The sequence below is a fragment of the Bison bison genome, unplaced genomic scaffold (genome assembly GCF_000754665.1).
Source record: "Bison bison bison isolate TAMUID 2011002044 unplaced genomic scaffold, Bison_UMD1.0 scf7180017864495, whole genome shotgun sequence".
NCBI classification, from domain to species: domain Eukaryota; kingdom Metazoa; phylum Chordata; class Mammalia; order Artiodactyla; family Bovidae; genus Bison; species Bison bison.
In genome coordinates, this window is record NW_011495054.1 from 9,548,313 (window position 1) to 9,562,367 (window position 14,055).

At 56.3% G+C, this 14,055-nt stretch overlaps 1 protein-coding gene across 1 annotated transcript in view; it reads right to left on the bottom strand.

The window, feature by feature from the left end:
* Positions 1-14,055, bottom strand: part of HPS4 (Hermansky-Pudlak syndrome 4) — a 27,910-nt gene that overhangs the window by 4,995 nt on the left and 8,860 nt on the right. Inside the window, 8 exon segments of the mRNA XM_010828704.1 lie at positions 2,992-3,819; positions 4,365-4,461; positions 5,116-5,152; positions 7,271-7,343; positions 8,152-8,190; positions 8,192-8,244; positions 9,642-9,758; positions 10,096-10,203. Coding sequence (XP_010827006.1) covers positions 2,992-3,819; positions 4,365-4,461; positions 5,116-5,152; positions 7,271-7,343; positions 8,152-8,190; positions 8,192-8,244; positions 9,642-9,758; positions 10,096-10,203 — 1,352 coding nt within the window.

The window sequence follows — 14,055 nt, forward strand, 5'->3', positions numbered from 1 at the left end:
CATCTGCAAAATAGGAATATCATTGCTGACCTGCAGAAGTCAAATAACATATGTACACTCTGTCCATTCTCAAGTGCTCCCCGGAGGGAGGCGTTTTCCTGAAGTCAAGAATATGAAAATCATCGTCCTTGAAGAAGCGGTATCTCCTCCATGAGCACCCGTCCCTGGACTAACAACACTTGTCTGTGGGTTGACTTATTTCACAACAGCTGTGCAAAACACTAAGCGCAATAAGAAGTTACAGCGATGCAGAGAGAATGTTCTGAGGTGAATGTCAGAAAGCTCAGCTGTTACCTTGGGGAGCATCCTGGACTTAAATTAGCATTTCTGGCCCATGTTGCAGAAATGAAACTCAGGCATTAGGTCTGGCTACAAGGTTTACGTGGCGTCCCCAGGGCCCAGCAGCCAGCCTGGCTCCCAGGAGATACCCGGTCAACAGCCACCTGGTGACTGGACCGCGAGCATGAACTAGGCACCGTCAGCTGCAGGCTGTGACTCAGTCACAGGTGTGAATGACAGGCAGTGTCCAGGAGGACAGGCAGCATCCCCTGCTTGGACCAGGGGTAGGAAATATGGCCTGTGGACTATTTTTATAGCCTGAGAACTAAGATTGGTTTTTATATATTTATATGGTTAGAAAAAATAAAGTCAAAATAATAATATTGTGATGTGAAATTATATAAAGTCCCAATTTTTGTGTCCATAACAGTGCGCTGGAGCACAGTTCCAGTTCACATGTGTGCATGGTGGGTTTGTATTGTAACAGCAGAGGGGAAGAGCGGTAAAAGCAGAACACATCTGCTGTGTATCCCTTCACATTAGAGTTTGCCAACCCCGAGACATACCACATACGTGACCTGCACAACACGCTAAGGGGCACGGAGCTGAGGCTGTGCCGGGACCCCCTGCCTTTTGGTCCACGGCAAAGCTAGTGGCTCACTGTCAGTGAACCCCCAAACATGCACAGGAGTCGCTGCAGGGACACCCATGTGCTCAGAAGCACGAGTTTCAGGGGAGAGGAGCCTCTTTCCTATTTTCTGCCAACACACTAACCTCAGGCCTCACCTACTCCACGTGCACAGCTCCCCGTCCTGTTGTAGCAATGAATAACTGATCCCATCACTGTGGCTGAAAGTCACTGAGACAATCTCCGGGTTCTGAGCAGGAAACTGTTGGTGGCTCTCTGCTGCCCCCTGGTGGGGGAATCCGACTCTGCTCCCTCTGAACTAGGGGGGCCCTCTCCCTGGCTGCTCCTTGCTCACCCCGGTCACCCAGTGCCCTGACCCACCCTCAGCAAGCAGAAATGGTGGCAGCTGGTCCACGCAAAGACGTGATGGCGAAACGACATGGAGCCATGGCAACATGTCCTTCCCGGGGGGACTGCGCTCATGGTCACATCTGAGCTGTCGTGCACCAGGCTGGGGGTGGGGCCCGGCTTTTCTGACAGCAGCAGAGAGTCCCGGGGGAAATCAGGTCAACTGTTTTGTGTGCAGGTCCAGACTGAAAGGCTGTGAAAGCTCTCTGCCAGTTATAAACAAGACGGCCTCCCGGTCTGATCAGCTGACTTTCCTCTCAAACCAGCAAGCTGATCAAAGTCTGTTACACCCTTCTCTTTTTAGGAAAGACTGGTTCTCCTTTTCTGTAAAGCTGTGTTCTCTCTCCTCCCCGACCCCAAACCCTCCTGTCCGTGAAAGCCCAGGGAGGTCACTGTCCTGACACCAGGATGGGCTGTGACAGACCAAGTGCCGTGTCCACGTAAAGAGGGCCACGGAAGGCAGGCCTTCAGTCCTTCACCTTCCCACCTGCCAGGCCATGGTCAGGTTCACGGTGGACAGAGGGGTCAGGGTGGAGGCCAGGAAACAAGCAAGAGGTGTGGACCCGCCCTGTGCATTAGCTAGGTCTCCATCGCTACTTCAGGGCGAGATGGGCGTCACTGTGCCGGGCCCCAGCGCTGTTCAAGGCTTGGCGGAAGTAGCAGATGTAAATTATTTACATACAGCAAATGCAGCATGAACCCTAATTTACCTCCTCTCTGAGCAGCCTGTGCTGGTTTTTATTTTTATCTTGGGGGCCCTCATCTGAGCTGGGCACTAAGCCGAATAGACCATGAGACCGAGGTGTGGGGGGAGGGGTGGGGATGGACGTGTGGAACTGCATCCCTGGTCCCCGAGCTGTTATAATGAGGCGGGGTGGGGGGGATGTCGGTTAGAGCCAGGGGGACGGAGGTGAAGAGGGTGACCTGGGGCCTGGGAAAAGGGGAGGGGCCAGGCAGGTGCGGGAAGGCTCCGTGCGGGGACCCGCCTTCCCTCCTCCACTGCACTCCAAGGGGGACCCGCTCCTTTACAGAGGGTCACAGGCCCTGCATGCTAATAAGATGGGCTTAGCATAATATAGATTGAAGAACAGAAACACGGCGAGCCCCAGGACGCCGTTCGCCCTGCAGCAGTCTCAACCTGCTGTTCTTACCACTGCTGCTTCCCTGGCAACTAAAGCAGAGCTGTTACTATGGCAACTGGATCCAGCGTGGACCCCAGCCTGGAGATCAGTGAGCCTCTAGGTGTGGGGGGAGAGCTGCACAGGTTTGAGCGGCGCCTTCTGGAGACAGTCAGCGTTTCAGAGGGCCCAGGCTCCTAGGAAGCAGCTTCAGACGGACGGGAATTGGGGCTCGCGGAGAAACCCAACCCAGGTGGTGACGCGTGCGGACTCCGGCCACACAGACAAGGGCTGCCAGGCGGGGCGAGGCCACATGTGGTCAGCGGCCAGCACCCACCCAGCTCACTACGAACCAGAGACCCCGAGGAAGCGGGGAAGCTGGAGAGAGCAGCCCTGGTGGCTGCCTTTGCACTTGGCTCTGTGCTTGCACTGAACGCCCACTGCCCACAAACAGGGAGGGAGGCACCCCCGGCACCCCACCATATAAATAAGGGCGTTCGTACCGGGCCATGCAGCTGATGGCTGAGCCCCACATCCCCAGCCCGCTGCACACTCACCACCTCCTCCACGGCCACGCGGTCCCCCAGCAGCGGCTCCTCGGCCAGCAGCGACAGCACCAGGCCCTTGACGCTGTGCGTGTAGAGGTTCATCCGCACGAGCCCCTCGCGGGAGGCCGGGCTCACCCTGGACGCGGTTCTGTTTGCAGAGGGGCCTTCATCTGAGGGGTCTGTGGAGTCCGGGCCAGGGGTCAAGCAGCCCTCAGGAGCCCCACTGTGGCGCTGCTCCCCACCATGTTCCTCCAGGGGCTGCTCAGTGTTCTTCTGCCTCAAATCCAAGCAAGGTGCCCGCCCAGGCCCACTCGTCCTGCCGGGGACGTGGTCTTCCCTGGGGATGGGGGCTTGGCTGGCGTCGCCAGGAAGGTCTGCGGGCTGCTCGAGGGCTCCGTTCTGGGGGACCACCTCAGGAGCGGAGGCGGGGAGGCGGCCCAGGGACAGGACCCCGGGTGGCTTGGCTTCGGGACTGCCAGGGTTGTGGACAGACTCCTCGCAACCAGGACCCCCGCCGTCTGCAGCAGGATGGCCTGGGGATGCTTCTGTTTTCTGAGCCTCTGGGATGTGGATTTCAGACAAGTCCAGGTGCCCGTTCCCCACGAACAAAGCTGAACCCTTGCCCGCAGCAGTGCAGTGCTGCAGTGCGGGCGGTGTGCTCTTCAGGTCAGGGCCGGACCAGTGTCCATGCTCCCTGCTGCCATCTGCCAAGGCGGCATCAGGAGACGGGGGTTCAGGTGTGGTCGTCGAGGTCTGAGCCTTGGAGCCCGCGTGTCCGGGGGCGTTTTCTTTCGGGGCGGCTGAGGGCTCCTGGAGTCTGGCTGGAGGCGCCGGAGCACTGGTGAGGAAGGGCAGACAGCTGAGTGCGGGCAAGGCCCTGCCCGGGGCGCGAAGCAGCTTCCTTACAGGTAACAGGCCCGGGCGCCACGCGGCGCCACGCGTGACACCAGGGTCACCTGCTGCAAACGGCAGAGCCCCCTGGATCAGACGCACCCAGTCTGGGGGTTAACTGCCAGTCGGGTCCTGTACGGGCGCTGCACGTGTGCTGTTTCCACCTTTCATGATGAACCCAAGACGCAGACGTTACTGGATCCATTTTACAGATGGAAAAACGGAGGCTCGGGCAGGGAATGCACTTTCCCACGGTCACACAGCAGGTAAGCCCCGGATCTCAGATCTGAAACCTACGCTCATCTCACTCTGCCAGATGCCCCTCATCTCTGCTGAAGGTCCAATTGTCCATCCCTTATCCCCAACCCCCGCCAGGGCAGAGCGTGAAGAAGAGGGAATCGTGGGAGGATGGGATGCACGGGGCTTCTGGATGAGCCCGTGGGAGGGAGTCCCCAACATGTGGGTTCCAAGCAGCCTCTTTCAGCCCCTTACCTGGCCGAGGGCTCCCGGGGGAACTCACGGAGACTGGTGGCTTCCTCTTCAGTCAGGAAAACAGGCGTGATCTGAACATTGGGAGGGAGCACCACTCCTAGAAGTGCAGAGCAATATGGCCAGGGCCCTCTCTGGGCCAGAGAAGACCGGGGCGGGGGGGGGCGAGGCGAGTGTTATTGGGAGTGATGCCTCCAGCCCTCAGGCCAGCCCAGCTAGCAGCTCTGGGCTCCTTTCCCCAGAACAGAAGCCACAAAGCTGCAGCTACAGTTTCTGCCATCAGCAAGGAAAAGCCCACGTGGGCCACTCTGCTCCCAGAGTGACGTTTGGTGGAAGAAAACTGACCAGCACTTAACACAGAACCTGGATCAAAAGCACTTCCAACTGACCAAAGGGGTCTGCCCAAACTTAGGCTTCAAACTAAACCCTGCTCTGCTGCCAAAGGTCTTCCTGGCACTGGCCCTGCCGTCACCCTCTTCCCATCGTCACCTTCTGGAACTCATCTGAGCAGCCTCATGGTGCTGAGGGTTAAGGAGGAGCTGAAAGGGGGGATTTAAAAGCTGTGCCTAAAATCAGAGGCTTTACAACTGGGATTTTGAGAGTAACTTTGCCCTTGCAGCGCTGTTAGTATTTCCCTGATCTCACGAGCCGACGGGATAACCGTTTGGGACTGCTCGACCTTCCACATGACTTGGACAGGGCCAGGCCGCTTACAGGCCGTTTCCAAGACGTGACAGGACACCCGACTACTCACCACGTTCCTGCAGGGTGTCCCCTCCCGTAGGTTTCCTCTGAAAATAAACAGACAGGAGTTGGTACGGGGCACCGCATGCTCCCCCTGACCTATCCATCGGGACCGCGTGCTGCCATCTGTTCCTGAAATGCGGCCAAGGCCCAGGTGCCGGGCCCGGCCGCTCGCCCACAGCAAAGCGGACGGAGCAGATACCCCGAGGCTGCCTGCCCCCCGCCAGGGCTGGGGTCACAGTGGCCAAGGCCCGGGTGCTGGGCCCAGGTGCCGGGCCCGGCCGCTCGCCCACAGCAAAGCGGACGGAACAGATCCCCCCAGGCTGCCTGTCCCCCGCCGGGGCTGGGGTCACAGCAGCCAAGGCCCGGGTGCTGGGCCCGGCTGCTTGCCCACAGCAAAGCGGACGGAGCAGATCCCCCCAGGCTGCCTGCTCCCCTTCGCCCATAGCAAAGCAGATGGAACAGATCCCCGCAGGCTGCCTGCTCCTGGCCGGGGCTGGGGTCACGCCGGCTAAGGCGGCCACGCCACCCAGGCCCATACCAGGCTTCCCCTCTTTCCGATCTCTCAGTTTCTCCTCTTGGGGAAGGACAGCGAACGTTCCTGCGCTTTCAGACCTCCAGGGAAGTCGTCTTCTGGAATATGGCCACATCTCCCACAGCCCTGGCTGGAGCCCATGCAGACCCCATTATGACAACAGAGTGAGGGGCCTGTGACCCTCACAGCGAAGGACTCAGCCTAAACCCGCGGCAAGGCCGGCTCGCCTCTGCATTTACAACGAAGGCGAGAAACCCGGGGAATCTCCTCAAAAGAGCTTTCTGGGCGTCTCCACCGAAAGGACCCAGCAAAGCAAAAGGAAAACCAAAAACTGCTCTTCTAGCCAAAATGACTTGCCTTCCTCTGAAAGGATGTGGCTTCCTTCACAGAAGCTAACTCCAGACAAAAATTCTCTTCAAAAAAATCACACAGAATCCTCTCGCCCATAAGCCAATCCTGTGAACACGGGGCACATTTTCCTGTAAAGTCTGCGCATTTTTTAAATACTTTGAGGACACATTACATAAAGTTCTGTTTCTCTGCTCGAAAGAGGGACTCACAGTTTCTGCCATGAAAGCATCTTTGGCCATTTTTAATGGCTGACTAAAATCATAGGAAGTTCACCGTGGTGCGGGAGAATTCATCACTCCCTGAATTGAGACCAACACCAGCAACCTGTCTGGAAAGGGCAGGCTAGTTGGCACTGCGGCTGTAGGTCTCTGTCCAGCTACTCAAGCTGCAGCCGTGGCGGTAATGCAGGCCAAGAAAACGACAGCAGGCAACCAGCCCACAGCTCCTACCTTAGAATCTGATTTTTCACTTTCATAAATCCTGTTGTGACAAGAGTTTTTGAATATAAACCTTTTCCAGCAGTCAGATGACTTCCTTAGTATTGATTAGCAGAGCTGAACAAGGGGGAGAAAGGAAAAGACCCCCTCCACCCTCTCCTTATCAGACAGTTCACCAGGAGGGGTGTTCTCACGCCGCCCACACCACGTGAGAGGGAGCTGGGATAGAGCCCCACGTGCGTTTTTAAATGTCTGCTGACTTAGCAAGTGCAAAAAGCTAGCCTTCCTACAGATTTAAAACCAGTTTCACACACTAAGAATCAACTCGTAAAACAAAAGAAAAAAGAGCTCCAAGGATACGTGCCAAACGCTAGCGGTGATTATCTCTATGTGGCCCAGCTGTGGGCAGTTTTATTCTCAATGAGCACGTTATGACTTTTCCTTCATTATAAAAATAATGAGGTGGATATAAGACAGAAGTATTTTTAAAGCCGCTGTTGTCCTAAGCCATCTTTTACAGTCTCTCTCTGAAAAAAACCCAACATTGCTTTGACATAAAGCCCACCCTGCGGGAAGTCATGTTCTCACAGTTCCACCTGCGTGAAAGAAAAACCAACCATCCAAGCCAACCACGCAGCAGAAAGCATTTTCTTCCAGCTTTGCCAGGACCTCACTTGAGGGGGACCACACGGATGGACGGGGGGTCCTAAGAAGGACATGGCAGCCCCTGCCCCCCCGGCCCACCCAGTGCTGCTGATCAGTCTTGGCCGACACAAAGACAGACGCGCCGGGGGAACACGTCCCTGCCGTGTGGTGGGGGCGCGGGGAGGGGGGTTTGATACCTGGTCCCGACATGCCATGCGATGAAGCAGGACCTTGGCCGTGACGGAGGGTGGGAGCTGGGTGCTGACGATCCTGGGAGATCAACAGGAACAAGGACACCAGAGAAGAAACACAGTGAGGACCTGGCATCAAGACAGTCCCAGCACCCGCAGCAGCTCGGATCTGGGGGACACAGCTGGTGGCAGTGTCACCTCGGGAGGCACTCACGGGGGCCCCCTGGCTGTTCCCCATCAAAGTTTTAAATGTCAAAATGCTTGGACCGACTTGTACTAAGAATATTCCTGAGGTGCCGGGAGGGCTTCTCTAGGGCACATCCTTCCAGGATCATAGCCCTGGACACAGAGCACCAACTCCCCTGCCTCTGGCCGGAACGGTTGAGCCTCCTCGAGGCCCAGAGGAGGCGTGGAGGGCTCCCAGGCTCTCTAAGAGGCCCTCCAGCTGGGGGAAGAGGTGCAGTGAGACCTCCGTGAGGGTACCTCGAGGCAGACCCAGCCACACAGCTGCAGGAGCCCAAGCAGGAGCCACGGCCTGTGCACTGGGGCCCCGGGTGCGCCGTGGGCCTCACACCCCTCTCCTGACGGTCCTGGGTGCCAGAGACCGACCACTCCGCAGGCGTGGCCCAGCTGAGAGCTGCATGGATCTCTGCAAAGCCGCCTTGTGCACTCCTAACTCTTCTCTGGACACAGCAGCTTCCAATTCCCCAGGGACAGGCACGGACCCTCAATCGAATCTAAACTACCCTCGAGTTGCCAAACAAGACCAGCTGGAACTGGCCACGCACAGAGCTCTCAGCTCCCCAGCCCCGATCAGGAGGTGGCCGGGTGGTCAGGGCTATAGCGGGGGGTGGGGATGAGGGAGAAGGGGCAGGGGTATTACTCACAGTCCTGCGTAGAGGATGCAGCCGGCGAGCACGTGGGGCGCGCTGGCAGGTCTGCAGGATGAGAGCTGCCTTGAGCAGGAGCAGGGCCTCCACCTGTGCGGGGCGAGAAGCAAGCCCCGGTCGGCACGCCCCCGTGGGCAGGAGGGGACAGGCAGGGGGCTGCGGAGGGCAGACGGACTGCTCGGAGGCCGAGCCCGGAGGGAGGGCGTGCCACACACCGGCCGTGTCATGCCTCTGACCCCCCACACGGCTGCCACCACAAAACGCCAGGTGCTTGGGACCAGGGGGCCTCCCTGAAGCAGGGAGGCAGAGAGAACTGGGCATATGGCTCTTCACAGGTGACCGTGCACATCGCCAAGAAGACCCTGACCAGTGACATGGAGACCAGGAGGCAGCCGCAGGGGAGAGCCCACCCCTCAGATTCAGTTCATGGTGAACCCACCCTCCCCTGCAGCCCAAGCCCCTGTGACGAGCTGGCTTGCTGTCTGACCCGGTCCCCTAACTCTGCCAGGAGGGAAAATGGAAGCATCGCAGCCTTTCATGTGGGCGTACACGTCTCAGTCCTCCGTCCTTGTAAAAAAAAAGTCCCTAAAGGGACAGGCAGAGGATCTGAACCTGCTCATGAAGGGCCAGCAGTGGCCACCAGCCTCCTCCAGGTTCCTGCCTGGCAGCCGGAACCTGCGGTACCCGGGAGCAGCACTGAGTGTTAAGGAGCCACGCTGGAGCCCTTACGCGGATGGTTAGCTCTTTCACAGCACTCGGAAAGCTCTGGGCTGACTTCCAAGAAGCCCTCCAAACAGGAGAGGGAAAACCCGTCCCTGTTTCTAGCATTGAGCCGGTACTGCACCCCAGGGACAGGGACACGGTCTCCGCCCGCAGAGACCCAGGCCACGCGTGGTGGAAGGTCCCACCCCCAAGATGCTCGGGGCACGGGCAGGGCTCCTCATGGCACCGCTCGCACCTCCCCCCGCTGTCTGACGGTGAGGATGCGACGTCTGCCAAGGCCAAGGCCACCGGCCCGCAGTGGTGCAGGTGGCCTCTCGTCACCACGTGCCGAGGTGACAGCTCAAGGACAGACCCCACCCAGCGCCCCCGTCCCAGACAGCGGCTGCCCTCGGCCTTTCTGGATGCTGAGAATAACTAATGATAAGCTGAGAAGGGGGCCTTCAGATTACTGAGTTCAGCACATCTGGGTATTAACAAAGCAATAACACTCTTTCCTGGGCATCTGTCCTTTACGTAACTGTCCCAGTTTCAGCCCCAGAACAGTCCTGGGAGGTGGGTATCACGCCGCTCCAAGGGTAAGAAGAGCGAGGCTGAGACAGGTGACCTGTCTGGTCCTAGCCCACACAGCTGGCAAGTGCTGCCTGGAACCTGAGTTCTTAACAGCCACGGGGATGGAGGGATAGCTCATCGAAGGGGAAGCACCCACATCCAGAAGCCCAGTTCCCACCCACGCACGCAGCGGGTGGGGGTGCTGAGCCGGTTACTTTGGTTTGGTCCAGGTGCCAGAGGCAGTTGAAGATCTTGTGCAGGTCGCCCGTGTTCCCCAGGATGTGCTCGATGAGCGTGTCCCACTCGGAGCGCAGTTCTTCCTGTGGGCAGCTCTGAAATAGAACAGCCAGCGTCAGCACCCGCGATCCCAAGACACACACTCCAGCAGGGACTCCAGTCCCCCACAGAACTGTCCCTCATGGGGACCTGGCTGGCAGGGAGGGCGTCTTCTGAACTGCCCACACCCCCAGGCAAGGAGAGGACAAAAGGTGGATGAACGGGCCCCAGGCCACCGGGGAAGAAAGGCGTCCGGGAGGCGCTCCGGGGGCCCATGACCCTGTCGCTGACACGTCGTGTTTGTGTAAAGGGTTCCCGATGCCCCCATGTGCCCGGCAGTATCAGTTTTGCTAAAGAGGTTCCACATGAGCCTCCCCACTGCCCTGCTCATACCTTGCAGGCCAGAGACACAGGCCCATTGTAAAAATGAAAGAAGCCAACGAGCCGGTGCAGAAGCTGCCTGCAGCTGACGTCGGGGAGCTCCGCGGCACAGCCCAGCACCTGCAGAGGACAGTGCTTTCCTGTTCTCGGATGCCAAGCCTGAGGTCCTGGTACCCAGGGCTCACTAAGCCAGACTCCATAGGCCCCTGGAGATCCATCCTCTGTGTGCAGCCATGCGGCGCTCCACGGGAAACAGGTGTGTTTTGAACCCACTCATGCCACCCAAGCTGGAATCATCATCCCTGCTTCCTGTTCATCTGCCTGGGCATCCCCACCCACCTCAGTCTCCCCTCCAACACACACAGATTCCAGCACCCCCAGGCTGCCTGCTCTCATCACTCCAGCCAACGGTGACCTCTCTCCTGAACCCCTATATGGTCACCACTGTTATTTGGACACTGGATGTTTCATTTGGGTTTCACAGCAAACATGGGATCCACACTGTCAGGAGTGGCCATCCCTTCTCCAGCCGGACGGGGTGCTTCCGGAACCCGCACCCAGTGCATCGTCACGCCAGCGCGGAGCGTCGGCGGTGCTCCATTCCACAGACGATAGACGCTTGCTCAGTTAGGAAGTAATCCGGCCCCCTGTTTATGGAGCTTGAAAAGGACTTCATCTTCTTTGACTCACGAATTCTACCTGGAGGAATCTCTCCTAGGGAACCATCAGGAACTTAACAAACCAACTCTGAACGAAAACATGTAAACAAATGCTCTCTGAGTGTAAGCGCCACTCAGGTGCCGCCAACAGTCAGGCGCCCAGTTCATCTCCCCCAGTTATTCTGCAGATGGAAAGAAATCCTAATAATCTCACCAACGTTCCTTCAGAGACTGCCAAACCGATTCTGCAACAGAAATACAAAGGACTGAAAATATCAAACGCTGTCCCGGAGAAGAGTAAGTTTGGAGGCCTTCCCCCAGCTGACTTTAAGACTTATTCTAAAGCTGCAGACATCAAGACGGAGAAGTACGTGAACAGAATCTTCAGAAAGGCCCGTGGGCAAGAACAGCAAGCCCAGAAGCAGAGCTGCACTTAAATGGTCATTTGAGCTCCAACAAAGGAGCCCCAGGAAGCAAAAAGGAAAAGCAAGTTTCTCAGCAGTGGTGCTACACCAACGGGACGGCCACAGAAGAGGCCCTCCGACCTCTAGACCAACGGGACGGCCACAGGAGAGAAGGCCCTCTGACCTCTAGACCAACGGGACGGCCACAGGAGAGAAGGCCCTCTGACCTCTAGACCAACGGGACGGCCACAGGAGAGAAGGCCCTCTGACCTCTGCTCATACTATTCACTAGGATTTATCCACGGTGGATTACAGACCTAAATTTAAAAGCTAACACTATGAAACGTGCTCCCCCCGCTGCCGCCCCCCAGAATTGGAGAATGTCTTCTCTAATGAGGTAGGCAGTGGTTTTAGACAGGATACAGAAAGCAATAACCATAAAAGATAAAACTGATAGACTTCATTAAAACCAAAAACTGCCTCATCAAAAGACATTACCAAGAAACTTAAGCACACCCAGAGACTGGGGGAAAATATCTCAAAGGAAGATACCCAAATGTCCACAAAGCACATGAAGAAGCCCTGCTATCAGTAGTCACGGGGGAAGTACAAATTAACACCTACTGAGCTACCACTTCACATCCAGCTCAGTGGCTAAAATTGTGAATAAACAGACTGACATGCCTGCTGATGAGGGTGTGAAGTACCTGGCCTTCTCATAGACTGTCAGTGGGAATGCAAGACGGTGCAACCGCTTTGAGCAAAAGTCTGGCGGTTTCTTATAAAATCAACACACACCTACCCTGCTGCTAAGCTGCTGCTAAATCACTTCAGTCGTGTCCGACTCTGTGTGACCCCACAGACGGCAGCCCATCGGGCTCCCCCGTCCCTGGGATTCTCCAGGCAAGAACACTGGAGTGGGTTGCCATTTCCTTCTCCAATGCATGAAAGTGAAAAGTCAAAGTGAAGTCGCTCAGTCGTGTCCGACTCTTCACGACCCCATGGACTGCAGCCAACCAGGCTCCTCCATCCATGGGATCTTCCAGGCAAGAGTACTGGAGTGGGGTGCCATTGCCTTCTCCCACACCTACCCTATGACCCAGCAATTCCACGCCTAGGTATCTACCCGTGAGAAAGGGAAATGTACATCCACAGAAAGACTTGTATAGCAATGTTTTTAGAGCCTTACTCTTTTCGTTTATTTACAATGTTGTTAATTTCTGCTATACAGCAAAGTGATTCAGTTATACATATGTGTGTGCGTGCTGAGTCGCTTCATTCATGTCCGACTCTTTGTGACCCCATGGACTGTAGCCTGCCAGGCTCCTCTGTTCATGGGATTCTCCAGGCAAGAATAGTGGAGTGAGTTGCCATGCTCTCCTCCAGGGGATCTTCCCAACTGGGGATCAAACAAATGTCTTGTGCATTGGCAAGCAGGTTCTTTACCACTAGTGCTACCTGGGAAGCCAAATATATTCTTTTTCAGATTGTTTCCACTATGGTTTATCGCAGGATATGGAATCTAGTTCCCCTTTACTGTACGGCAGGACCTTGTGTATCCATCCTGTATGTCTGCACTTGCTACTCGCAGACTCCTGGCCCTTCCCTCCCCAGCCTCCTCTCCCTTGGTAACCCCAAGTCTGTCCCCTATAGCTTTGAGACTTTTTCTGTTTTGTAGCTGTTCGTTTGTATCGTATTTTAGATTCCACGTATAAGTGATATCGTGTGTTATTTGTCTTTCCAACTTTCGTTTCTGACTTCCTTCACTTAGTATGATAATCTCTAGTTTGATCCATGTTGCTTCAAATGGCATTAGTCCATTCTTTTTTATGGCTGAGTAGTATGCCACTGTATACAATGCACCGCATCCTCTTGGCCCGTCCACCTGTCAATGGATGTTTTCCATGTCTTGGCTGCTGTGAACACACTGGTGCATGTGGCTCCCCCCAATATCTTATTTATTTGGCTGCACCGGGCCTTAGTATGGCACGTGGGATCTTCAGTCTCTGTTGTGGCGTGTGGAATCTCTAGCTACAGCCTGTGGGATCTAGTTCCCTGACCAGGGATCGAACCCAGGCCCCCTGCATTGGGAGTGTGGAGTCTTAGCCACTGGACCACCAGGGAAGTCAAGTATCTTCTTAATTAGAGTTTTGTACGGATATATGCCCAGGAGTAGGATTGCTGGATCATCCGGTGGCTCTATTTTCAGTTTTCTGAGGAAGCCCTGTGCTGTTTTCACACAGTGCGTGCCAAGTCTCTTCATTCACGTCTGACTCTGCAGCCCTATAGACTGTAGCCCACCAGACTCCTCTGTCCGTGGCATTCTCAAGGCAAGAATATTGCCATACCCTCCTCCAGGGGATGTGCCCGACCCAGGGATCGAACCACATTTCTTCCGTCTCTCGCCCTGGCAGGCAGTTCTTTACCACTAGCGTCACCTGGGAAGCCCTGTCTTCCACAGTGGCTGCACCAATTTATGTCCCAGCGACAGTGTAGGAAGCTCTCCTTTGCTGCACAGCCACCCCAGCACCTACTCTCGGTACTTGATGGTGGTGTTCTGACTGTGTGAGGGGACACCCCATTGCAGTTGTGATACTCACAGCCAGCGCAGCACCTACTCTCGGTACTTGATGGTGGTGTTCTGACTGTGTGAGGGGACACCCCATTGCAGTTGTGATACTCACAGCCAGCGCAGCACCTACTCTCGGTACTTGATGGTGGTGTTCTGACTGTGTGAGGGGACACCCCATTGCAGTTGTGATACTCACAGCCAGCGCTGCACCTACTCTCGGTACTTGATGGTGGTGTTCTGTGTGAGGGGACACCTCATTGCAGTTGTGATACTCGTTTCTCTAGACCCTTCGGAGAAGGCAGGGGCACCCCACTCCAGTGCTCTTGCCTGGAGAATC